The sequence below is a fragment of the Rhinolophus sinicus genome, linkage group LG11 (genome assembly GCF_036562045.2).
Source record: "Rhinolophus sinicus isolate RSC01 linkage group LG11, ASM3656204v1, whole genome shotgun sequence".
NCBI lineage: Eukaryota > Metazoa > Chordata > Mammalia > Chiroptera > Rhinolophidae > Rhinolophus > Rhinolophus sinicus.
This window is the reverse complement of record NC_133760.1, coordinates 12,774,808-12,800,560: the sequence shown is the minus strand read 5'-3', so window position 1 is coordinate 12,800,560 and position 25,753 is coordinate 12,774,808. Positions and strand designations below refer to the sequence as shown.

Here is a 25,753-nt window from a genome sequence, read left to right as displayed (position 1 = left end):
TCTCAAAGGAGGCTGAATTGAGATGGGCAAAAAACCACAGGTTTCCAAGTAGAGATTGTCTGCGCCCTCTGCTCCCACCCAGAGGCCCAGCCCAAGAGCAAAGGTACTGGGACATCGTCAACAAGACCACAGGCAAATGTAGCAGGAACTCCGGGCTCAGCAGGATAGCGCCTCCTCCTAGACAAGGTCCTACCCGGGGCGGAGCCAACGCAAGTCATAAGCCACGCCCCCTCCCCAGCGCCTCCGGCCGGCCCAGGTGCGCGGTGGGAGGAGGACGGCCGCACAGGTGCTCCCTGCGCCTGCGCTCTGCGCGCCCCGCCTCACCAGGTGCGCCCCGCCCCCTCCCTGGCTGGCCACCTTCGGTATCTCCTTCCAGGCGGCCGCCATTGGCTCCAGCACCCACCTAGGGTTTGGAGGTGTGCATAGCTTCTGAACGGTGGGAGAGTCGCTGAATGTCGCTGGCTAGGGACAAAGGGACGAGTGAGGAGCGTTCTCCCGCATTGTGGGCGTAGGAGGCAGAGTCTGCACACCGAAGGTCCTTGACAAAAGGGTTTCCCGGAGACTCTGACGTGAGTGAGCTCCAGGCGCAGCCCCTTCGCGAGCGTCCGCACCTGAACGCGAGGCGCTCCTGTGCGCGTGCGCGGCAAGGGGCTTCCGGCACCTAATCGCGAGACCCCAACGGCCGGCGGCTGGAGGCCTTGCCTGTGCGGCCGGGTGGAGCCAGTCATGGCGCAGCTGTGTGGGTTGAGGCGGTGCTGGGCGCTGCTCGCCCTGCTGGCATCGCTGCTACTCTTCCGGGCCGAGGCGGCCGACGGAGAACGCGACGTCCACGGTGAGGGCCCAGACGAGTCTCCTGGGAGGGGTGGATGGCCGAGATCCAAAAGCTGGGTGTTAGGGGCAGGATGTGGGGGGTAAATTGGCGTCCTAGGGGCCCTGGGCAAGGTCTAAGCGGGGAGAATTGGCGGGGGAGGAAATTGGGGGCGACTTAGTGTAGCTCAGGGGGTGTGGTGGAGCCATCCCTGGGAGACAGCCTTGATAAGTTTGGGAGTGAGGATGGGCGGAGGAGCGAAGGTTGGGAAAGTTTCTTGTGGGTGAGGGAGGAGACTAGTGCTATTGACCAGAGAGTAGCATCGCCCCTTCCTGTGGTTGGAAGGGGTGAGAGGCCGACCAGACCATCCTCTTCCTAGCTGCGGAAAGTTCCATGACCCAGGAAAGCCAGGCCTGAGAGGATGGGGGTTGGATTAGGTGACCTGGTGGCAGTTCGGGCTTCAGGGAAGAAGCCCCACCCCCACCTCGTTAGTTATTGGACACCAGCCTCCGGAGAAACCTATCTGGTCCAGTTGCAGTAGAGCGCTTCTGAGAAGGAAGGTGATGCTCTGTGATATCCACAGGAAGGAGAAAATAAGCAAAAGTGTTGGAGGGGAGAAATTTTGCCAGATGCAAGGGTTGCGGCTCCTTGGTATGAGAGTATAGGCTTTGAGAAGCTGGGCTTGGAGTCCCTGGATTGGTCCTTGGGAGGCTGGTGGAGGATAAGGCTGGATTTTAACCTCTACACTCCAAAGGCAGTTCAGCTTGAAAGGTCATTTTAAACAAGTGTTATAACCGTAACTGTTTCAGACAAGCACAAGCAGGCTTTGAAAATAATTCTTGAAAGAAGAATTCATTGATTCACCAACACTTACTGAGCCCCTGCTCCCCCCCTCCCCTGGACCATGCTGGCACAGGTGATAACAGTTGTGACTCACATAAGCCAGGTCCCTGCACTCACAGAGCTTAGATTCTGATGGGAGAGGCAGAGACAGTGAGTAAACAGTTAAATAAAGAGCACTCACCAGAATATTACATTACTAAGAAGTAAATGAACAGGCCACAGTACACAAACATGGTGATGGAAGATGATGGGGGCCACTTTTTTAATGTAATCAGCTAAAATTGTATTCTCTGATGAACAAACAACAGGTTCCAGATTATATTTTTCCCCCCTGAAAAATACACCATTCAGATTCCATGTATATTTTCTGAGGCAATTTGCTTCTCTTGCCTTGCTATCTCTGTGACTTGCCCTGTGACCCAGATATATAAATATCTTGTGTTCTTGTGCTCCCTCTCCTGGTCTTTTCCGTCCTTCGGCCAGACCACATTCCTAGAATTGTGACTCCCTTCCCCTCTAGGTGAGGGCCTGGCACTTGAACAAAGAAGCCAGCCAGCACTTTTGGTAAGATCCATAGGAGACCAGATTCAGATTTCGCTTCTTCTTTGTTTGCAGTCCAGCTTGACTAAGTGAAAAAGGGCCATACTGGTGTGGAAAAGAAACATGCCTGGCATCGTTTTTTGAGAAATGAAATGCTCTCCAAAGGAACACATAATAAAAAGCACTTGATAGAACATTTTTTAAGATATGCCTGATGGGGGCCACTTATAGCTTGGTAGTCAGGGGAGGTCTCTCTGAGGAGGGCAACATCTGAGCTCTAAGATGAAGAATGAGGAGGCGGCAGCCACACAAAGACCTCAGGGATGAGTGTCAATTTGGAGGTAATGGAGTACAAAGGCCTTGAGGCTGGAACATGGTTGGTGGTTTTCAAGGAAAAGACAGAAGAGCCAGCCATCGGGTCTGGAGCAGGAGGCTTGGGGGAGAAGGGGGAGGGGATTGGAGGAGGATGTGAAATGGGAGAAATAGGCCAGAGCCAGGTAGCTTTATAGACCAACATAGTGGGTGAAAAGAGAGAAAGTGGGAGGCGTATGCACCTAGTCATCCCCTGCAGTAACTTCTGAAGACTTCATTTCCCTATGCCCGAGGCAAAGAGGAAAAAATGAGTTAATGGGGACAGCAAAGCCAGTGGGGGGAGGCTCAGCTCCTGAGGACCGAGAATCAGGAACGAGGTGCGTATCCTTCCTGCAGTCTGAACCAGGATGTGTCAGCCCTTCTGAACTATTTTAGGTGAAATAATTATGTTAGGATATTCCAGTTACCTGGCCTGAGACTTGAGTTTGGGGCTGACATCTATTGCTTACTCTGAGCTCGAATGTGTTATTTAATCCTTGAGATAACGTGGTGCGGTGGTGAAGTTACAGGTCTTGTCTAAGGTCACACAATAGTAATTGACAAAGCCAGGTCTGGCTGCAGAGGCCTTCTCTGTTTGCAGTGGCCTCCTGGGCTGCTTCAGTTGGCTGGACCTACTGACCTTTCAGAAGTACTCCTGTCTGGCTGGGGCAACTAATGCCCTCGCTTATCTGAAGTTTGTTTGAAAGCTTTCAGCAGCTTAATTTGAGGCAGGAGGTAGTTTTGATTTTTTTGTTTTCCTCTCCTGATTTGATTTTCTCAGGAAACAGGGTGAGGTGTCTCTCCAGCCACATGCAGCTGCATAGGAGCTGCCAGATGAGTTGCGTGGAGGGGGACGTGCATGGTGAACGTGTGTAAGGGATGATTGTAATGGTTGGTCAAGGAATTTTATCTGTGTGAAAACACGTGGAGGCCGAGGGGTTGTGGAAACGTGGTAGGGCCAATGGATTGTTGGAGTTGAGTTTTTGGAGAGAAAGACCTAGAAAGATAGGATACAATGGGCAGTGAATGGGATGCATGCAACTGGTGTTCCGAAGAGGCTGCAGTTCTTAAGACAAGGTCTAGGCATGACCATGAGAGGGAGGGGTTGGGAGAAGACAGGATCACTGGAGGAGAGGAGGTCTAGGGACCAGGGGGCCAGGCCAGTTCAAGAAGCACTTACCTGGATAAGGAAATGACCATGAATGAGGATGGGAGCAGGAGGCACTCCAGTGAGCCTGGAGCTAAAATCACTGCGAATTAAGGTGTAGGTGGGTTTGATCTACTCTGATGAAAAGATTCAGAGCTGGTGTGTTGGGGAGAGGATAGAGGGAGAATGGTCTGGAAGTAGCACCAAGTAACAAGGAGACCTACCCACTTGAAAGGACACAAGAGAAGGCAAATCTCAAAGGAGAGCCGGTTAGATTAGAGATAAGAAAGTGACAGTTTTCAGAGGAGAGATTTTCTTAAGATAGGTCACAAGTACCTGAGGCCCCAGGAGTTGGGGGAAGGGAAATGAAACAGGACCTCTGAGGTTGAGGTGTAACTCAGGAGGCTGGGGCTGATGTGATAAGCAAGTGAGAGGAGTGTCATGTGGTCTTAAGACTGACAATGTTGGTGAGGTGCTGGGTGGTGGGGGGCAGACAGGCAGGGGTGTGGCTGTAGTGGGCACTTGGAGGCTTGGCAAAGAGTGTCCCTGCTCCAGACCTGCGAGCGGAGGTGGGGAAGCTGATCTTGCTCGAGGTGCTTCTGTCGTGCAGGGAGAGTGCCAGTCTGTCAGAGATATGGACCGTTCCCCAGAGGCTGCAGGCCAACTTTGTGTCTTGTACCGTTTTTAGAATTGGAAATTTTTTATGGAAAATTTTGGATTTGGGCTTTGCCTGAAAATATGAAGGTCTGGCAGCACCAGGCCTGTTCCCATCTAGCACCGCTGGGTTGGGGCCGATCACTCCTTTTGGATAGGACAAGCCTGCCCTCTGTGTCTGTAAGCATTTGGGTTGTGACCCCGCCTAAAGAATGTACTCCATTTAGTAAATGAAGGTGGATAAAACAACTCTTTATTAATTGTGCAGTGCAGTGAGTGTGTGTGCCCCCGAGGATAATTGTAAACGAGGTGGTCAAGCCACAGTGACAGGTAAGAGTGCAGCTGGTGTGATGAGCTGGGGGCTTCTTCACAGTAGCATCTTCTTGGATTGTCTGCCACGGAAGAGGCTGGTGTTCTCCTGGCAGGTAAGACAGCAGAGAAACGAACAATGAATATGTGTCTCGTGATGAGTACTGTGAAGAAAAATAAGATACCTAAGGTTTGGTGTGCTTAGTACTGAAAACATGGCCTTTGAGGCTCAGATGGTGACAGTCCCTAAAGAATATTGAGGGCCTTGCTTTTAAGTCCACTGAGGGAGAGTGGATCTTTCCCTGAAAAAAGAAAGTGGAAAAAGATACTTTCCACCAGAAACAGTCCTTTGCCCTGGTCAGCATTTGAGAACGGAGCCTGTGGTAGAGAAAGTCTGCTTTCACCCAACCTCTAGCTGTTTCTCATTTTACCTATCCCCAGAGTCATTTGCTGGCTCAGGTTTGTCTCTTGGTAGTTGGCCAGGCAGCTAAGCCTCTGTTTGTCATGTCCAGGGGAGACCAAATAAGGAATGGGGTAGCCTGGGATTCATGTGAGGGGGGAAGATCCCTGAAGGGATTTGCACCAAAATGACTTCATTAACCCCAGGAGGGCTTGGTGACTCACTGGCCACATGACTAATGTGGACTTCACAGATGAACCTGGAAGCAATAGTGTATGGATTCCTAGTTACAAATGTCATTTCGTGTGTTGTTTCTGACAAGATCTTTTTGAAAACTATTTGTGAAGTAGTGTGAGGCCTAGGAATTTTGGAGTTTAGTTACTTTGAAGTTGATTTGAAGTACATTTTTCATGATCGGAAAGCCATTTTAGAAATGAGGGCAAAAATTTAGCTGTGGTTTTGAGATGTTTGAGATGGATCTCAGCAACAGGGTGCTGAGTTTATGGCTTCAGGAGCCCCTTAATCTGAGTCCCTAAATTCATATGTGGTATTTTGTCCATGTGTGCCCCAGGGTCTGTCATTTAGAGTTTATGGCATATTCTTAGGATGGTGAAATGTATTAGATAATACAGTAGTTTGTGACCTTTCAAAGGACCACATATGTCTCTAGTATTATAACGTCCTGGGGTGATTTGGAAAAATATGTATAAAGTTTCCTTAGAGGGGGTGATAATAAAAAAAACAAAAAACAGGTTGAGAAACACTGCTCTAGGGAGAGGGTCCATTAGCTTTCATCAGTTTCTGGAAATGGTCCATGATTCAAAAAAAGTTAAGAACTGAATGTGAATTAACAGTGTCATGAAAGCCTTTGAAACTACTGTAGTTCCTTCCAAGTTATTTAGATGGGCTACAGTGATTCTAGTTATGGATTTAGGTAAGGGTAGAATTTATAGTCCTGTTTGAGTGGTGGTTTGCATTGTGCTGATGGTTTATGAAATGTAAACTTTTTTTATCTAAATATTTTGTATCTAAAATGTCAAGATTTTATATCTAAAGCACCAAGACTTTATGAGCCTTACAATTTAAGTTGGGTTTGTCATTGTAAATGCTCTTTCCTCATAAATACCTAGAGGTTATTTTAAAGTTTCAGAATTACTTATCTGAATAATAACAACTTCCAGGCACCTGAACTTAGATGGGTAGTTCGTAGTTTTCCATACTGGAAACAGAAGCACTCGAGCGTGTACAACCTGTCCAGCTAACCAAAACAGGTGGATTTATAGATCACCATGAAATAACATAGTTGGCTGGTTATAAAATAAACGTCAGCTTTGGAATTCGTCGTGGTAGAATTTAAGCAGCCTGAACTCCCTGGTGTTCAATACCACTTCACTTACACAGTGAGCTTCACTCAGGCCTTGGAGAAAAGAGACTTGCAGTCTGAATGGGTAACCAAGGTGTCATTTTATTTTTTCCTCCAGTCCTGTCCCCCAGGCTTTCTGTTCCTGACCTCTCAATCTCATGATAATCTAGTGTTGCAGGACTTTGATCTCTGATAGTTTGCCATTGTTTTACTCTAAGTGAAGATAAGGAATTTTATCATTTCTGGCTGGTAAGAATAGTCACCAGCAGAAAAACCAGGGGAAGGAGTGGTGGTTGAGTTGGTTTGATCAGCTTTTTTTTTTTTTCCTTTTTTTTTTTTTTTGATCAGCTCTTTGACACGAGGTTGTACTTTTGGTTTTCCATATCCCCTAAATCCTGTCAGTTGCCACATGCAGTTGGACTTTCTAGTGAAATGTGTCGTCCTTCTCTTTGTCTTCCTTCCCACTGTCTCTATATTAGTTTGGTCTTCATAAAAGTATTAAATCTGCTATTTATTCAAAGCTTTGTGCCAAGTGTTTTAAGTGCTTCTAACGGATCATAAACTATTATAATCTTCACAGTAGTCTTATGGTACTGGCCTATGTATCAGAGAAAACCCTCCCATTTGAGTTGTTTTTAAGAAATGCATCTGAGCAAGTGTGCGGAATTTAGCTCAGTGGGGCCTGTGGAGGCAAAGCCAAGTGGGGCTCCTCCTCACGCTTTGCTCCTCACCAGTGGAATTCAAGTTACAGTGAGTGAGCAAATGCCCTTACCCAGACAGGCCATTGTCAAGGTCAAGATAGCCTGACGATTAATGGTGCATTCCTCTACAGGAAACAACTCTGGAGGTCACAAAAGGACTTTGTGCTAACAAACCTGCCATAACTTTCCAAAACCCCTTTTTTACTAACGAGATCCAGAATGGGTTTAAATCACACACAGAGAGGCCTTCATGATAGCGTGGGCTGAGTTATATTTATGTCCTCGAGATTGTTCTCTTGCCAACATTCTTAGCCTTTTCCCCTAACCTCCAAAGATTTTAAGGAGAAAACTCTCCTGTTTACTACAGAATACTTTTGACACCAGATGTGTGCGTTTGTCCATATCAAGTAATTCAGCTGTGTGTCCTACAATTTGGAGGGGCAGGGCTGTCCTACAATTTAATTCTGACAGTGACTACCTGGAGTTAGCACAGACCCCCACAGGTTAAGGGCTCAGTCCCACAAGGCGGCCCCTCACCCCTAAATGCCACTCGAAAATCCCAGGTACTTCGACCAACCAACCTGCTATAAATCGACTGTTCCTACCACCTTGTTCTTGGGTTCAGTAATTTGTTAGAGTGGCTCCCAGAATTCAGGGAAATGCATTTGCCAGTTTATCATAAAGCATACAGATGACTAGGCAGATGGAGACATAGGGTGAGGGCTGGAAGGTCCCCAGGTCCCCAGCACAGGAACTTCTATCCTAGAGTGTCTTGGATGAGCCACCCTCCTGGCATGTGGATGTGTTCAGCAACCCAGAACCCCTCCTGACCCCTTCAGTCAGGTGGGATAGATTATTAACTCAGTCTCCCCGTCCTCTCCCCTCCCTAGGGGATGGGAGGGTGGGGCTGAAAATTCCAGACCTTTAATCTTGCCTTGGTCTTTCTGACACCCAGCCCCATCCTGAAGTTCTCCAGGCCCCCCCCCCCCCCCAGCCACCAGTCATCTCATTGGAATCCGAAAGGACAATATTATTACTCCAGAGAGTCCCAGGGTTTTAGAAGATCTTGTATTAGGAACCTGGGTCAAAGACCAAATATTAGAACAAAAGATACTCTTAGCATTCAGGAAATTACAAGGGTTTGAGGAGCTGGGGGGTGGGGCGTGGGCAAAGACCAAATGTTTGTTTATTATATCATAGATATGCTATGATGTGTCCATAATCAGCTTTGCCTTATCTTCCTAACCCTCCCAAGATTCTTTGATTTAAATGCTCCAAGCTTGTAAAACCTGCATGATTTATTTTTAATTAGCCAGGCCTAAATCAATGAATATGGGACTTGGTGAATTAAGGAATATGGGGTTTATACATTTTCCAACTTAATTGAGAGGTTTATACTCATACATTTTTGCTGCATGTAATATTTATTGTTCCCATGTTATGAATGAGGAAATATGGGGAGGTTAGGAAAATGCCCCCAGGTAAGTGGCTGGTAAGAGGCAGCCAGGGGTTCCTGCACGTACAGCTCCTTTACTGGAACAAGTTCCTACAGGCTCTGTCTAATCTGTCCTACACCCTTGTTCAAAATGGTTTTTCGTTATTGTGTCACTCCCCTATACTAGAGCCTTTGGGTCATTTCCTTTGTACCTTGAATGGCTTAGAAGCCCTTTGAATTTAGGATGTGATAGTAATATTTTACCTTGTGTGACTTTTCTTTTTTCTTTTTTTCCTATCCAAGGAAGTCTTGTGACTCCAATTGAATTGTTAAACCTGAAGGGTAAGGACCACATGCCCACAGCCATGTATACCATGTTTCCCCGAAAGTAAGACCTAGCCGGACAATCAGCTCTAATGCGTCTTTTGGAGCAAAAATTAGTATAAGACCCAGTCTTATTTTACTATAAGACCGGGTTAATATAATATAATAATCAGGTCTTATATTAATTTTTACTCCAAAAGATGCATTAGAGCTGATTGTCCGGCTAGGTCTTATTTTCAGGGAAACACGGTACGATGGCTACTCAGCCCTGTTTACCTCAGAGGGTTCTGATTTATGTCACCATATGTCCCAGGGTGACTATTAAGAACACCCCCTTTCATTCTGAAAAGTATCTTGATCCAGAGGATAAATTATGTGGTCACCCTATTTACGTATAATAACTATTCACCAAACACGTGTGGCTTAGTACTGCTCAAAATACTAGGAAGTTTAGTACATTCAGTTTTATTTACCATGTAGTTTTTAAACTGAAAAATTTAACAAAAGGGACCGTAATCCACTCTCCAAATAAAGCTACTGCTGACCCTTAAAAAAATAAAAGTAATGTATCACAAGATTAGAATACCCGCACTGTTTAAAAGATACAGATGAAAAGGAAAACCTGTATGTAAAAGCCTCTCTCTCCCTTAGTCCCTTCCCCTCAAGGTAGATTCACACATGTGTCTAAATCAAAAGTTTAAGAAGGGACTTACATAGAAACCATTCTTAGGCTTTCCCCCCTTAGCCGTAGACTCTCTTCTGTCCAAGCACATACACGTTTGCCTGTTTCTCACAGCTCTGAGTGTTCCATCATGGGGATGTCTCCCAGTTACTAACCAGCGCAGACAAGATGCCTCGGTAGTGAATTTTCAGCTGTTAATAGGTCTGTGACTACCAAGCTCTTTGTGGATGTGGAATTTAATAGTCGCCCCTGTTCTTTAAAACTCTTGAATGACTCTCCCTTGCTTTGCTTTCTGATACTAAGGAGAGAACTGTACTTCTCTTATTTATTTGTGTGCAAAATACGATTTTCAAATGCCTAAAGATTATTATATCAAATAATTTCCCTTTGGCCATTATCCTTAGAATTTTAAGAGACTTCAGTGAAGAGAGTAGAACTGTTTTTAATGATGAAAGGGTGTGCTACAGCTTTCTTAGCAAAGGATAAATCTGAGGAATGCATGGTCAGTGTTGTGATAAGAAACGTGAGCCCTAGCAGTCTATGTGATAGCTTCTGACTACACATATAAGGCTGAGCTCTTTGACAGCAGGGATGGAAAATCTGAACAGGGTGTTTTCATAAACACGCTAAGGAAGGAATTGGCAAGCTCATTATGGTTTTTACATTTTTTTAATGGTTGAAAAGACTTTTTCAAGACCTAAAAATTATATGAGATAAAATTTTAGTGCCTATAAATAAAGTTTTATTGGAATGAGAGTCCTGGTCCTTCGTTTACGTGTTGTCCGAGGTTGTTTTTATGCTACAATGACAGAGTTGAGTATGTGACAGTGTGAGACTCTGTGACCCACAGCGCCTAAATAAAGGCAGTCCTTGCTTTGCAGGGTTTTTAGCATGCAATGATTTCACTTGCCACACTTTCATTAAATAATTTCAGTTCCCGAACAACAGGGCTCAAACTTCAGTTATCACAGTGTAGTAACTGTGAAAACTTGGGTACAAGTTTCAGCTGCCAGCTCTATAGTCACAGATCACTGTGTAAACGACATATGCGCAAGGTGATTGGTCGCTGTACATCTGTTAGTTCATACACAGCAAAGCATGGACTTGTGTTGCCTCCTTGTTTCCCAGTGATAAACCTTTGTGACAGTTTACAAAAATAGATAATCAATAGAGGGAATTGGCCAAAAACGACTCCAGTGCAGCAAAGAGAAAAAGTGATGGTGCCAGAAGTGACATTCCAGTGGGGCATAAATGGGGTGCTAGAAGGACTAGCTGATTGTGGGGATGTTGGCACCACCTCCATTGGAGAGTCGATGGATATCCAGCCACAGGAGCTCATTGAGCACTCACTGAATTGACAGAAATGAGGAAAGTGGTTGTGGCAAAAAGTTGATGTCCCAGAGGAAGCGACACTGGCAAACACCTCTACAAAAAGGAAAGTAACTTTAGAGCAATTTTATTACATTGAAAGAGTGAAAGATAAAATGTTGAAGTTGATCCAAACCTCGAAGGAAGTGTGACAGTTTGCTAAAGCAAATTGAAAAAAATGCTTGCACCATATGGTAAATTCTATGACCAAAGACTATTACAAACACTGTTCAAACTATTCTTAGTAATTTCTTTTTTTATAAAAAAATGCAAACACTTTAATTCTCAAGATTCTAATGTTTTAACATACAGTGTACTAAATAAATACTCGTTTTACCATTTTTCATTCTGTACATTTATAACCCACAGGTTTTAATGTTTTAACAAAAAAAATTTGATGGTTTTAACACTTACTTTTCCCCTTATTGCTTTGCATGATTCCACACTAGCATGGAAAGCAAGTGCTGTCTGTATTTGCTGTTTGACCCTTCATAAAAAAGTTTACTGACCTTTGCCCTAGAGAAAAATGAGGGAGGAGGAGGACCATTTCTTGAGAGGCTTCAGGCTTGTGAGATGATGGGGTTTCTTAGGCACTCAGTGCGGCAAGAAGGCAGTGTTCTTCAGTTTTGGGGCACCTGGGGGAGTAAAAAGTGTATCAAGAACTAAAATCCTGGGTAAGTTTTTTTGGTTTATTTTAAAAGTAAACTGATGCTGGGTACAAAAACGTGAATAAAAGAAAACACCAAGTTCAAGGTGGTGGCTAATTGAGGAGGAGCAGATGGAATTGAAGTGAGGGGTATACAAATTATTTCAGCTCTGTCGATGTTTTAGTCCTTTCAAATGTTAGAATTTGATAAAGCTGAGAAGTAGATACACCAGTGTTAACGGTATTTTCTATACTTTTTAGAATATTTGAAATACCTCATTAAAGTAAACTTACTTTTCAGAGTCCGCACAGCTGCAATTGTATTATTTTTGAAGAATGATTAGACACCATCTTCTTCAGCCCGTGAAGTTACATAGATTGGTAGAGCCTGGGAGCCTGACATTTCTGTGATGTCGTTATGTTAGGAGGTGACAGCAGGTGATTCCAGCCAACTGCACAGAGTGAACTGGTCTTGAGCCAGTGGCTAGGTGTCTCAGTTAAAAAGCTCTAGGACTTCAGAACCTGAGAAACCTGCTTTCCATGACAAAGACCAGCCTGTTTGGCAATTTTGTCATAGCTAATGTTCAGAATGCCTGCCAGGGTTTTGTAATGTAGGTTCATATTTCACGTAATGTGTGATTTTTAACCATTTCTGATGCTTTTCCAAGGGAAAACTCCATTTTTGCATATTCTGAAGGGAGTGTATCCAAATTTGGTTCCCTTTAGCTTTTCCTGTTCTGCATTTTAAAAACATAGAAAGTGTTTAATTTTGCACTAGCATTTGTGACATACAAGTAGGACGTGAGACGTTTTTCACAATTATTTCCCAACACTGTTCTAAGACCAATATATCATTTTGTCATCTCTTTATAATAATAGAGTTAGCCATTAAAGAAGAACTTCCTGAAATTTAATCCAACCATGTCCCCCTCGGGCTTGGCCAGTTTTTGGTGTGATGTCCCTGACCCTGTCATTGTGACTGAAAACAGGCCCCGTCGAGGGCCTGGCCTTGGGGAGCCCTCAGCTTGTGATAAAGCCCCTTAGGAATGTTGTGGTGTGTAGGCCACTTGAGTGTCGTGTTTTTCCCATTGCCTGTTGCTGTAGTGGATTTTTCGTCCATCTGAGGTGCTCTCTAATCAGACCAGTGTGAACAGTGCAGGCCCACCTCTGCTGCTGGCTGAGCTTCACCACCACGGCCAGGCCTGTCCTTTCTCAAGTGGAGGTGTGCTACATGATTCACAGTTTTAGGGCAGCCAGTAGAAATAGTACACGTAATGTGCCTGGCATAATGCTTGGGGAGGGCAAGAAAATGCAGTGTCAGGAAATAAGTAATGCTCTGCATTTTTATTTTAATCTGGATCTACCAAAGTATATAGGACTTTAATTTTTTTAAGTTATTTTAATGGAGATGGTAAGTCATGAAAGCCATCTTAAACACTGAAAATATTTCTGGCCAAGCTTTTTGGAGAACAATGAGAGAAGATGCACTGAGGTTATTTGGGGTGAAAGTCCAGACTATATGGCCCGTGTTTCCTAAAGGAACATGGTCTCCTTTGAAATAAGCAAACAAAACAAAAATTATTTTTCATGAGTTCACTTCTCTCAAGCCTCGAGTAAAAATTTATAAAGACTGAAAAGCAGTTTAGTTAGTGAAAGCATGTGGCAAAATGAGACTTTCCTTCATTCCAAACAGAGCTTCTGTACTCACAGAAAGGATGCCGGCTTGACACTAAGGGTTAAATTTCGTCTTCATTGAACCTAGCTTTGGCCAATTAATCTGCTACTTAGAACTGTTTTACTCTAATAAAATCTGAATTTAAGTAGAGGTTACCTTTTTTCTCTTTTTCTTATAGGAATTTTCAAATGTATACAACAGAGTAGCAAAAGCAGTTTTTTGAGCCCCCATGGACCATCAATCACTCAGCTTCAAAAATTGTCAATATTTTGTCTTTCCAGACATACTGTGCTTTTGTCCAGCTTTTCCCTTAATAAAGAAACATTTCTAAATTCCCCTGGGACAAAAGTGAAGTCTCCCCATCTCCTACCCCTCCCAAGGAATCTGAAAATAAGGCTGCTTTCTGCAACTTAAACTATGAAACCAGCGTGTGATAACGGCGAGCAGCTGCGAGCAGCTGTCTGAGACAAGAATGGTGGCCTCCCAGGCCCAAAAGATTTGTAAGGAAGGGACCAGCATATGTGCAACAAGAACATTCCAGTCAGGAAAGGAAGTGTCCCAGAGGCAGACCTGCTGGACAGGATGTTCACAGGGCTCCTGCAGTGACCTTTCCTTACTTGTGACTCAAAGCCACCTGCTATGTTCTAGCTTCCTTTCCGAGGTGGTGTGCTGGTGGATGTACACATCTGAGCCACGTGACAGTCCTTTTCTTAGTGTCCTGCCGTGTGCTTTGATAGCAGGCAGCCGCATCCCTGTCTCATCAGCCCCGGCCACCGAGAGTGTGTGTCTGCCTGCAAAGATGAGGGCCCCGTTCCAGGCAGTGCCCACTTCACCGAGGAAACCGCAACCCACCCCGGATAGGCTTTTTTTCCCTCTTTCCACACCCTCAGGCTTCCAGACCTGCACAGAGTGTGTATCTGGCACTCTTGCTTGTGAAAAGCCACCGAATTCCCACCCTTTACACTGTGGGCATGTTGTTGCATTCTCCGCTGTGATGTCTGGTGGTTCCTACCTTGAGCTTCATTCAGCCCTCTCAGATTTTTGTTTTAATTTAGATATAACTTACATACTATATGGTTCAGCCATTTAAAGTGTACAGTTCTGCCTTTGGGTCTTTGTTGAAAAGGCTGTACCTGACATTGCTTAGAAAGCAAAGACACAAAGCCATCGGTGCTCTCCAGGGCTGTCAGCCCCGCAAGGCCGTGGGCAGGCTGTGGCTGCCTCTGTAGCAGTTGATGATTCTTTCAGTCTGGGGTCATAGTGGACCTGGTGTGGGTCCTCTCTGTTTCGTCTTGATAGCAGTGCTGCCTCCAGCATTTGACCAGGCACGTGAGTCAGGCAGAATCATAACCAGAGAGCTCTCCTGCCTTGTTTGCTCTGGGCCGCGTCGATTGGGTACATTCTGTGACTTTGGCACATTATCAAAAGTACCTGCTCCAGGTGTACCCCCGCTGGTTCTAGTTGATGTGTTATAGACAACAGGCAGTTTTTAAAAACTGCTTTATTAAGGTATCATTTACGCACCATAAAAATCACTTCGTTTTAAGGATACAGTCCAGTGGTTTTTGGTATACTTACAGAGTTAAACAACCAAACCCACATTCCAATTTTGGAACATTTCCATCATCCCCAAAAGATCTCTGCACCCATTTGCAATAGTGCCACCCACCCTACCGCCCAGCACCAGGAACCATTAATCCACTTCCTGTCTATTGATTTGCTTTTTCTGGACATGCTGTAGGATTCCATTCACATGAGGTGTCCAGGTAAGTTTCTGTTTAACAGAATTGCTTCCGAATATGTTTTGCCTGCTGTACCAGTTACCTGTGACTTCTTGGTGTGTGTGGGAGTTGCTTGGGGTACTGGTTTTGCACAGCACCATCCTTTTTTGTCCATAGATTGATGTTTTGTGGGCCATTTGGTTTCATGCCCATCACTGTGACATATTTGGGGAGGCAGGAGAAGCACAAATCCTCCCTCTGTGCTTCCGAGAGTCATCACCTAGTTGGTGGTGGAGTAAATCTAACAAACATGAAAACAACTAGAGAGGAATAAATGACAACATGGAACCAAGTGTTCGGCCCTAGGAAGCTTTGACTTGAGACAATCGAGCACCCTGTGCTAGGTGCCCTTCTGCCAGAAGGCAGAGACTGGGGGCCAGGGTGTTGGGAGAGGCACTGTGGACCCATGATCACATGGGAGGAGGGACATCGTGGTACAGGGCAGATGTCCTCATTCCTCCAGGAGAAAGCTTTGTTTTGATGCCGCTGATACCTCCAGCACTTTCTTATCTCTCACTGTTTGTAAGAGAGAGAGTGAATTGCCAGGCCTTTTGCAGGCAGATGTATCTGGCTGGGATTTGATAACATTGTTTTGTTCCCATGTACTAGAGCAGGGGCCAGATTTGGGGGCACTTTGAAACCCAGGCCCACCTCGGTGTGCTCGGATGGGAGCCATTACAGCGCTGGGCAGAGGAGTGGCCTTTGGAGCTGGGGGTCGGCAGTCGGGGTAACTAGAATTAGGGAGCTTCTTTCTGAGGCCCTTGTGGTAACTGTCGTATGAAGTGGCCAACCCGCGCAGTGAGCGGATCGGGAAGGTTCAGAAAGGTCCTTGTGAGGGGCGCTAAGATGCCAGGCTGTGCTTCCTTCCGGGCCTCACCTCCCCAGTGCTGCCCTTGCAGCGCCCAGCTCCCTTGGGCCCAGTGTGACGGGATTCACATCCAGAGGACCTTCAAGTCTCATTCTCTTTTTGCTTTTGAAAGTCATATTTCTATACTGCATGTGTGTGTGTCTGTGATAATGGGAACTCGGACAAAATCAACATGGAACTGAAATGCAGTTCGGTTGGATGGGCTGGTATCTTTGTTGTTAGATGACGCGCTTCTTTCCTGCACCAGCAAGGAGGCCTGACGGCAACATTGGAGAAACAGCTCACAGAGGAGCTGTGCCGGGGCGGGGGCTCTGGCGCTCCTGGGGGCTCAGGAAAACGGGGGGGGGGGGTTCCTCCTGCAGGTCTGGGTGTGCTCTCTGTTGCCAGCATTGCCCTGGCAAGCTAACCCGTCTCTGCTTTGTGTTTTAGACTTCTGCCGGGTTCCGAAGGTAGTGGGAAGATGCCGGGCCTCCATGCCTAGGTGGTGGTACAATGTCACTGGCGGCTCCTGCCAGCAGTTTGTGTATGGAGGCTGTGGGGGAAACGACAATAATTACCTGACCAAGGAGGAGTGTTCTGAGAAGTGTGCTGGTGTGACAGGTAAGACAGTGGTGGCTGGGAAATACTACTTAGGGACAGTTTATTAATTGGGATGTGGATGCCTTTTGCTCTTCACTAGTTCTTCACGGCTGAACCTGGGGGATGTATTAAAAAGCAGAAGAAACAGGCACACAAAGGTCACCCACACAGTAGTTTCACAGCGGTCCCCCCAGGCTGGAGCCGGGGCGGGGGGCATGACTGCGTCTTCTCCAGGACTTCCTTTCTCCCACTATTGAGTGCAAGTCCTATACCACACCCGGCATAAGAGGAAGTGGTTTCCCCTTGAGCAGAGTCCTCCAGTTCCACTCAGACAGGCTGTCCTCCTCGCGCCCCGGCTGTTTGGGTTATTTTTACCTCTGGGACAAATGACTTGAGGAGCTCACCCAGCCAGCCAAGTTCTGAGTCAAGTTAAAACTAGACCATACTTCCTAGAATCCATCTGTCTCCCAGCCCTCACCTGCGAAGGGCTCTGTGGAATCAAGATAATGTTGACCCTGAGAGCCTCAGAGTTTACATGAAAACCCCGTAAAGCCACATGACAACCTGTACTGGCTCTGAATGAGCCACGTGTAACTCCTTGAGAGCTGATAGTAATGAGACATTGGCCCCCTGGGGCCTGATCCCTCCCAAGTTTCCAGAGACCCAAGGATTTGACCAGCCAAACTGTCCAACATTTTCACTGGGAATCTCCTTAACGTTGTTACCTGACTTCTTCCTTTCTTTCTTCTTTCCTTCCTTCCTTCCTTCCTTTCAACATCTTATTTATTTGTGTTTTTCCAGGACCCATCAGCTCCAAGTCAAGTAGTTGTTTCAATCTAGTTGTGGAGGGCACAGCTTACACTGGCCCATGGGGGGATCGAAGCAGCAACATTTTTGTTAAGAGCACTGCGCTCTAACCAACTGAGCTAACCGGCCACCCCATCACACCCTTTCTTGACGGCATCGATGTTAGGACTCTGGATTCCGATTGTGTGTCAGGATGCCCTGGTGTCCTCACTGGGCCCTGCACACTGCCACCCTGTGAGCCCTACCCCTGCATCATTGGCAGGTTTTTATGTCTCCTCGCTCACTGGCTGTAAGCTCTCGCGGCTTTGAGCTCTGCATTCAGAAATCAGATAAAGCTTATTAAAGTTATATGTAAAGAGGGAGGAAGAACAATGGCCTTAGCTGTGACTTGAGGTTTGAAGCAGTGCCTGAGCGCCGTGAGGAATGTTTTTTTGTTTGTTTGTTTGTTTTTATTTTATTGGGGTGACAATTAGTAAAATTACATAGATTTCAGGTGTACAATTCTGTATTACATCATCTATAAATCCCATTGTGTGTTCACCACCCAGAGTCAGTTCTCCTTCCATCTCCATATATTTGATCCCCCTTACCCTCATCTCCCACCCCCCACCCCCCTTACCCTCTGGTAACCACTAAACTATTGTCTGTGTCTATGAATTTTTGCTTCTCATTTGTTTGTCTTGTTCTTTTGTTGTTTTTGGTTTATATACCACATATCAGTGAAATCATATGGTTCTCTGCTTTTTCTGAAATATTTCGCTGAGCATTATGAGGAATGTTTTATTGATCTTTGTGTGCGCGGTGCCCAGCAGTCACTCAGCAAGTGTTTGGAGAGCTGAGGTGGCGGGGTGTTGTTTTTGGATCATGCAGGTGAGCCCCTCACCTTTCTGGGCGCAACTGGCAACCTTACCAGTGACTGAGAAAAATAGTATTTATCGTATTTGTCCATTGTCAGCATGACCCAATTTTGGGGGTGGGAATTAAGGGGAAATATTTTTGCAAACTTTTCTGTCCTTTCCTAACCAAGAGTTGACTATAGGAAATGTACCTGCCTGTTCTGGTTACTCCTTATTTTCTCAGGAAGAGAGTTGGTTTTGGGAACACAAGCAGTAGACACTAGGCGTTAGGACAGATGTGGCTACAGGGGGCCAGGGGTGGTTCTGTTTTGCTGGGAGACGGCAGACCGCTGTCTCCTAAAGGTGGTTCAGAGTCTGGCTCCAGTCTTGAGGGCACAGAAAGCTCTTTCTTGGCACCCGAGTGTGGCTCCACTGCCCGTCTCTTGGGGTATCGCTCATGAGTCTGTGAGGAGAGTTAGAACAGCCAGAGCAGCTAGTCAGTGGAGCGTTTTGCCAGCATATTCTCCCCTAGGCAGGCAAGCTCTGGGAAGCCACATGATAATGAGACTGCTAGTTTATTAATTTATCATGAGAACCAGAACCACCCAGGTGACCAAACACTCGGGTCCCTGTGCCTGCACCTTTAGTCCACGTAGGCAGACCTCTTGGCCAAATTCCCAGAAGATGGCTTGAAGAGGAGAGAGGCAGAACAAGGGGAGCTGGTTTGCGACCTGAATGTTGAATGGCATGAGGTCAGTCCAGCCCCACACCTCTCCAGAAGGTCCACCGGGACCAGTAGGGAGGCAGGGAGCCAGGGTCCTTCCCTCCTGGACCCTGCCAGCGCTCCCGTTTTTGTGCTACCTGAAGCAACTAGCCTTTCCACCTTAACTGTGTGTGAGAGAGAGGGGTAGAGAGATATAAAATATATATATATATAACATAAAATTTAGGGCAGATGGATGGCTCAGTTAGTTAGAGCGCAAACTCTGAACAACAGCGTTGTCGGTTCCATTCCCACATGGGATGGTGGGCTGCGCCCCCTGCAACTAAAGATTGAAAACAGCGACTGGACTTGGAGCTGAGCTGCGCCCTCCACAACTAGATTGAAGGACAGTGACTTGACTTGTAGTTGATGAGCGCTGGAAAAAACACACGGTTCCCCAACATCACCCCCCCAAAATATTTTTTCAATTTATCATTTTAGGTATAAGTGTACTACTGTGTACCCCCTTAACTTTTTAATTCATTAGATGGGTTAATACAGTTAAATAGGTTTTTTGGCCCTGGAAGCCATATGTCTTTTTACATTTATTTCGCATATCTTTGTTCTGATTCCCAGCAAGTTGATCTTAAAGTTTAACCCACAAGGAGAATCTTGGTTCCTTATTTCCAAGTTCTGGCAGGCTTGTGGTCCAGCATGTGCATTGAAGGGCCCACAGTAAGGAGAAATGGGAGTCGCAGTGCCGTGAGAGGCACACATTGCTACAACTGCTCAGGGACTCAGCTTGTTCTGTTTCAGTGGGCAGTCTTGGGGGGAGGGGCACTTTCTCACTGTGTTGTCTTATTTGTCCTCTTGTAGAGAACACCATTGATGTTCTTGGCACCAGCAGGAATGGAGCTGATTCCTCTGTCCCAAGCGGTAGGTTCTCAAAAAGACCCGGGGTGGAATAAGGGCCATCCAGATGGGTAACTGAAAAGACATTTGTAATCTGGGGCTTGTACAGGGGCTTTCAGCTCCTGGTTCTGTTTACTCAGCATTGGCAAATGGGCTCTGCCCGGGCTGCCAGCTTCTGGTTCCTTGCCGGCATCCTTACACAGACCAGAGGGCCGGGGGATTCTGCAGTATTTCCGGGCTGCCTCAGCTTCCTCGGGGGGGCAGGGGACTGCTGTCCATGTGGCTCGGGCCCACCCTTCTCTCTGGCCTGGCCTCTGCTGTCTCACTGCCCAGCCCACGTCTCCTTGCCTGCTCTGTCTCTTCTGCTTCCTGTGGTCCTTGCCACCTCCCTCCCTGTGCTAAGAATCCTGTCCTCTGCCGCCTTGCCTCCATTCTACTGCAGTCCTTGATCTCAAGCTCTGTGTTAGCTTGCTTTGTAGTGCTGACAGCAGCTGTCGCATTCCTCCTTTATGCTTAAAGGACTCTGCATCGGGAGCCTGGGGTGAGTGGTAAAGATGCACCAGCAAGTCCAGCCCGGCTTTCCCAAAGGCCAGTCCCCAGGCGATGTGTTCTGTTGGGCAAGACCTGCCAGGGAGGGAGGGAATCTGCTCCTAGCCCATTCGAGGACAGCCCCGTAGGCCAGCACTGACTGACGCCAGTGCTCAAGTGAGCGAGTGTTTATTCTGTGTTCAGCTGAATTGCAGAATGTCGAAAATTAGTCTAGAGTCACTTTCCCATTTTGCTAGGCCAGGAATCCTATGACCGTCCTGGCCATTGCTTTGCCTGGGTTCCCTGTGTATTCCCAAGCTGGCCTCTCCAAAGTCATCTAGAACCTGGGGCGCCAGCATGATGACTTTGGTTTCCATCCTGTTTCAGAAGGAAATTTCCCCAGGAGAGTAAGGGGCCTCCTTGCTGTGGCAGAGAGTGAGCAAGACCAGCTTCCTCATTACCCCAGAAATTGTGGCTGGGATTAGTTTCCATAGCAACCCCTGGGGTGGCAGGCAGGCCCCATCCAGCATTCATTCTGGGTCTGGAGGTTATTAGGACTGCGAGGTTATGGAGCAAAGCGGCCCATGGAGGGGGTTCCACACCCTTCCCTCTAGATGCTAAAGAGTTCACATTCCCTCAGGGGCCCTGTTAGACTCAGCCCCAGCCAGCCCTATGTCCTGTATCCATCGCAGCCTCCCTGACATGGATGTTTGTGTTTTAGTTCCCAGAAGGCAGGATTTTGACGACTCTTCCAGTGATATTTTCAACTATGAAGGTATGACTTTTTCTTCAATTCATTTTTTGTTTTAGATGGTCAAAGGTAGAACTATGTGTGTGTGTGTATATATATATATATATGCAAAACGTGTTTTCTTACTAGTTGGGAATTGAGACACACCTGAAGGTTTCCACTGAGGAAATTGTGGGGTATGGCTTACTGGCCTTTCCCAGGTGCTAGACAGCACAAGGAGGCGCCAGGGCAGCAGGACACATGCAGCTTGCCTCCGAGTCCCTGAGTATGAAATGAGGCGCCTAGGACAGGTCTCGTAGAGATCGAGTTAATACATGGAACGTGCCTAGAACAGCACGTGGCATAGAGGAATCTCCATAACAGCATAGTCTGGCTGTAAAGAGAAAGATTGAAAATGTGGAGGAGGGTGGTACATGGGCCAGACTGGCCACATCTGTTGTTACGAGTTTCGTTAGCAGAGGGGCGTTTCTCCCTTGGCCAGCAGCTGTGTGACTGCTCGGGAACCTTGTAGCTCCAACTCACTTCCCCGGGCCCTGCTCATTTGTGCTCCTTGGGCTCTCCCGCTCCCAGAATACTGCACTGCCAAGGCGGTCACTGGGCCTTGCCGCGCGTCCTTCCCTCGCTGGCACTTTGATGCCGAGAAGAACTCCTGTGATAACTTCATCTATGGAGGGTGTTGGGGCAATAAAAACAACTACCTCTCCAAGGAGGAGTGCATGAGCCGCTGCTTTGGTGAGTCTTCTGAGCCCTGGGTCCAAGAAACAACGGTGCCCGGATGGCCCCTCCCCGAATCCATGCCCCATCCCCAATACCGAGGCCTTGGAAATGCTGTCACTTGGATTCCACCCTTCTCTGGCTCCCTAGTGGGGAACAGGTGGGCCTTGACCCTGGCTGTTGGGCAGACGTGTCCTAAGTCCCCACCAGGGTGACGAGGCCTCAGAACACCTGGAAGAAAAAGTACCTCAGAAAGAGCCCCCTGTGAAGGCCCCGGGCTGATGGGGATTCTCAGATGGTGACACCCCTGGGGGACAACTGTGAGCTGACCTCACGGCCATGTGTTCTCTTCCAGGAAAGCAGTTGTATCCTGTCCTGCCCCGCAGCACGCACGGTAAGTGGCCTCTTGCCCTCCCCACCTGCCGCCTTGACTGAGCTCTGCCGTGTCTTGGCAGGCTCCTGTTGTCTCACACACACCATCCTTCACCAGAAACAGCTTTTTGGTAGAAAGTCATGTTTCTTCGTGAGAACGGCCAGGCGGCTTGGAACATGTAGTAGATGTTTGTCCCACCGTGCAGTGTACATAGGGGGTCTGGGAGGGAGGCAGTGTCCGCCTGGCAGCCGGGGGTCACTGTGGGGTGAGTCCTGCTGTTGGGCATGCGGGGATGTGCCACACAGAGGCCTGAGTCTGACTCCGGGTTTGGGGGAACTTTGCTCCATGGGTGTACAGAGTTGGTCATGCGTGACTGGAAGGAAGTTCTAGGGCCCTTGCCATGTGCGGCCTGAGCAAAGCACAGCCAGTGCTATTGTCTCCAAGCAGTGGATCTGATGAGGAGGCTGGACCTCCTGTCGCTTTTGTTTCTGAGCCTGAGTCACAGAGGATAGTGTTTGCACAAAGGACCTGCCACACTGGTTTGGCCTCTTTCCACCTGTTTTCCCTGTTAAGGAGTCCAGACCTGGCCTGCCTGCTCTATTTTAGAAGAGGAGTGAAGCTGGAACTGGTTTGCCGGGCCCAGGCTGAAAGCAGCCGAGGTCTGGAGTGTTGGTGGGGTAGAAGATGGAGAGGCACTCGGGGGCAGAGGAGCCAGGTAGCTGCCACAGGAGCCACCTGGAACTTCTTAGGCGGAGCCCACCTGAAAGAAAAAAGCATCTTAACTGACCAGTGGGGCGACCACTGTTAAATTTATCAGGGCCATTATGAGCACAAGGGTCCCCTCGAGGCCAGCACTGCTCTGAATACACCCTCGCCATCACCCTTACCTCACTCCACAGGCAGCCACGCCACCTCCTGCAGGGCCACGTCTTTTTCTGTGGCTAGGGGTGGGGTGTGTGAACGCAAAACCTGGGTGGAGTTTGGTTTACACGCACACCAGAGGTGTGTGCTTATTATATCCCAGCATGCGTCTTCTGGCTTGGGATTCCTATACAGGCTGCCCGAGACGGGGAGGGAAGTACAGAGTTGAGTAGGGATGGAACACACACACATGAAAACAAGGAACACAGGTGGTCACTGTTTGTGTACACATAGCACGGCACCTCCGTTTTTCAGGAACTGGCTTCTCAGGACTGTAGGGACTCTCCTGGACGACTTCATGGTGGGCGGTGTCTATTCTCCAGACCCTCACCAGTTGGGTGGCGGGATGTCGGGCACAAGGGCTGCTGGTCCTCGCCCTGAACCCTGTGGGGGGACCCACTCTGCTGTGGCCATTCTCATCCCCCCATTGCTGAGGCTGCTCTCTCGTCCCCAGTGGTGGTCCTGGCCGGGCTGTTCGTGATGGTCCTGATCCTCTTGCTGGGAGCCTCCGTGGTCTGCCTGACCCGGGTGGCTCGGAGAAACCAGGAGCGCGCCCTCCGCACCGTCTGGAGCTCTGCGGACGACAAGGAGCACCTGGTGAAGAACACGTACCTGCTGTGAACGCCCTGTCGCCAAGACACTGCCCCCCTTCAGGAGTCAGGACCCCCTGTTGATGAAGAGAAGCTGAGTGGGGGGAGACAAGTGTAGAATGCATGTGTGCTTTTTAAAATAGAGTGATTGGTTTGTATTTGTGTGATCATTAGGGCTCTGGGTCTGTTATTCCAGAAGTTAAGAGGGCTGTTTCCTGGTCCTCTTGTGGAGGTTTGCTTTGAGAATCCTCAGAGAAGGGCTCACGTTCACGTGCAGGTGGCCTGGCCCCAGACTGGAGTTGGTTCCTCTTTGATTTCTATCTTTGCTCCAGGTGTAGTTTTCTTTGCCTGTGTTGAATTGTTTCACATCACAAAAGTGATGTTTTAATAGTTTCCTTTGTTTGTTTGATTTGTGGGGTGTTTTTTTTAAAGTAAGCAAAAACAAAAATTTTTTTTATTAGGATTCTGAAAGAAAGAAAGTAAAATGTACAAGTTTAATAAAAAGAGCCTTCCCTTTTAAAATAAATTTCAGCACGTGCTTTCTTTCTTTATGGGACTGCTAATTTAAATTCTACCAAAATTATCATTGGACACTACATTCTAGAAATGAACTCCTTTAAAAAGAGCGTCTTTCAGATTTTTCTGAATGATCTTACATCTGACATCACACTGAGTGCCCACATAGTTTCACCAGACAACTTTAGCCTTACCACCTGTGCTGGTATTTTCTATTTCCCTTTTAAAAAATTCTGGCCAAACCCTACTAGGTTGATTGATTGATTGATTTTTTTTAGTGACCCACTGTGGACTGTAACCCACACCTTGCCATAGTGCTTTGAGAGCAGAGGAGGGTTAGAGTAAGGATGCATCCTGTCTAGGGGAAGACCAAGAGCTTCCCCCGATTGGGGTGGTTCTGACCAAAATCACTTGGGCATCAGGATTTTCACCTTTTTCTGCAGTTCTGCAGTCTTCCTTGGGTCTCCCACGTGCCCCTGTATTACAACGGAGTCAGGGCACCACCCTGCTGAGTTTGGCCTCCATACTCAGTCCCAATTCTGCTGCCTACCTGTGGGCGTTACCTTCCTGTCTTGACTGGAACTTCTTCCCCTCCCCTCTAGCTTCCAAACATGTCCTAAACAACATTTGAGCAACCCACAGTGTTAATGTAAAATGTTCCAGGGCCCACAGACCAAAGAAAAGGGCTGAAAGCTTCATCATGATTACATCAAGGGTTCATGAAGGGAACCTGAGGCCTGTCCTGGGTGGTCTAAGCACTAGGACATCTTCCCTGCCGCGGGGGTGACAGGCGCTAAAGAATTACAGAACAGGGCAAGATGGGTAGCGGGTACTGGGACGTGACTTGTCTCAGGTAAAGGAGAATGCCTTATGTTTGCCTGGCAGGAAGCAGCACTCGGTGGGAATATAGGGGAGGAAAGGTGTCAACCACCTCTGCGGGGATTTACCGGAAGCAGTCTGTTCTAGCTCCAGGGTCCTGTATTGGTCACGTCATCAAACAGTCTCTCCAAATGCCTTGGTGACTCAGGAGGCTGGGCCCTGGCCCAGGAGTGGGCGGAGATGCTGGGCCAGCCTGACAGCCCCAGGTGTTGGGCCCTGAGCAACCCGACAGCCCCAGGTGTTGCTTGGGCCTTCCCTTGGGATGAAAAGACAATAAACTCTCCTTCCTAGAAATCCCTCAGACCAAAAAGGCCGCTTCTATATACATTGGAGGAAAGACTTGTATCATTAGGGCTTAGAAACCTATTCCAGAAGCCAGTTGGCAAATACCTCATCTGCTCCTTCCCTGCTTCCCTCGTCCGTGGTAGGCGTTGCTTATGGATTCTGGCATTTTCCCTGCCAAGCCTTTAGTCACTGCAGTTGACTCAAGAGTTGGTGAGCAGGATCCCACAGGAGAGCCTGTGGTCCAGGGAAGGAGGGCCAAGGCATTGAGAAGGGACACTGCCCACTACTCCAGGTGTGCAACAGTGGGCAGGTCACTTAACTCCTTTGAACCTATATTTTCCTCATCTGTAAGAAGGGTGGAGGTGAGGGTTACGTGAGCTCACAGGTGTCAGGTCACCCATAGGACACGCTCAGCAAGGGATCCTCCTTCAGGGGGCTGGTTTCCGCCTCTGCCCACGTACCTG

The 25,753-nt window shown here is 47.6% G+C and overlaps 1 protein-coding gene across 1 annotated transcript; it reads left to right on the top strand.

Annotated features, from left to right (window-relative positions):
- Window positions 1-242: 242 nt before the first annotated feature.
- Window positions 243-24,135, top strand: SPINT2 (serine peptidase inhibitor, Kunitz type 2). The gene is made up of 7 exons (XM_019751486.2): window positions 243-832; window positions 16,325-16,495; window positions 19,697-19,756; window positions 20,982-21,035; window positions 21,582-21,743; window positions 22,081-22,119; window positions 23,474-24,135. The coding sequence occupies exons 1-7, from the start codon at window positions 727-729 to the stop codon at window positions 23,638-23,640; spliced, it is 759 nt and encodes a 252-aa protein (XP_019607045.1). The 5' UTR covers window positions 243-726; the 3' UTR covers window positions 23,641-24,135.
- Window positions 24,136-25,753: the final 1,618 nt, after the last annotated feature.

What these genes read in the sequence shown, in the direction of transcription:
- SPINT2 (XM_019751486.2), top strand. Translation starts at nt 727, where the DNA reads ATGGCGCAGCTGTGTGGGTTGAGGCGGTGCTGGGCGCTGCTCGCCCTG. An exon ending in GAAGTGTGCTGGTGTGACAG is followed by an intron (nt 16,496 to 19,696) that starts GTAAGACAGTGG and finishes GTCCTCTTGTAG; the next exon opens with AGAACACCATTGATGTTCTT. An exon ending in GTGCATGAGCCGCTGCTTTG is followed by an intron (nt 21,744 to 22,080) that starts GTGAGTCTTCTG and finishes GTTCTCTTCCAG; the next exon opens with GAAAGCAGTTGTATCCTGTC.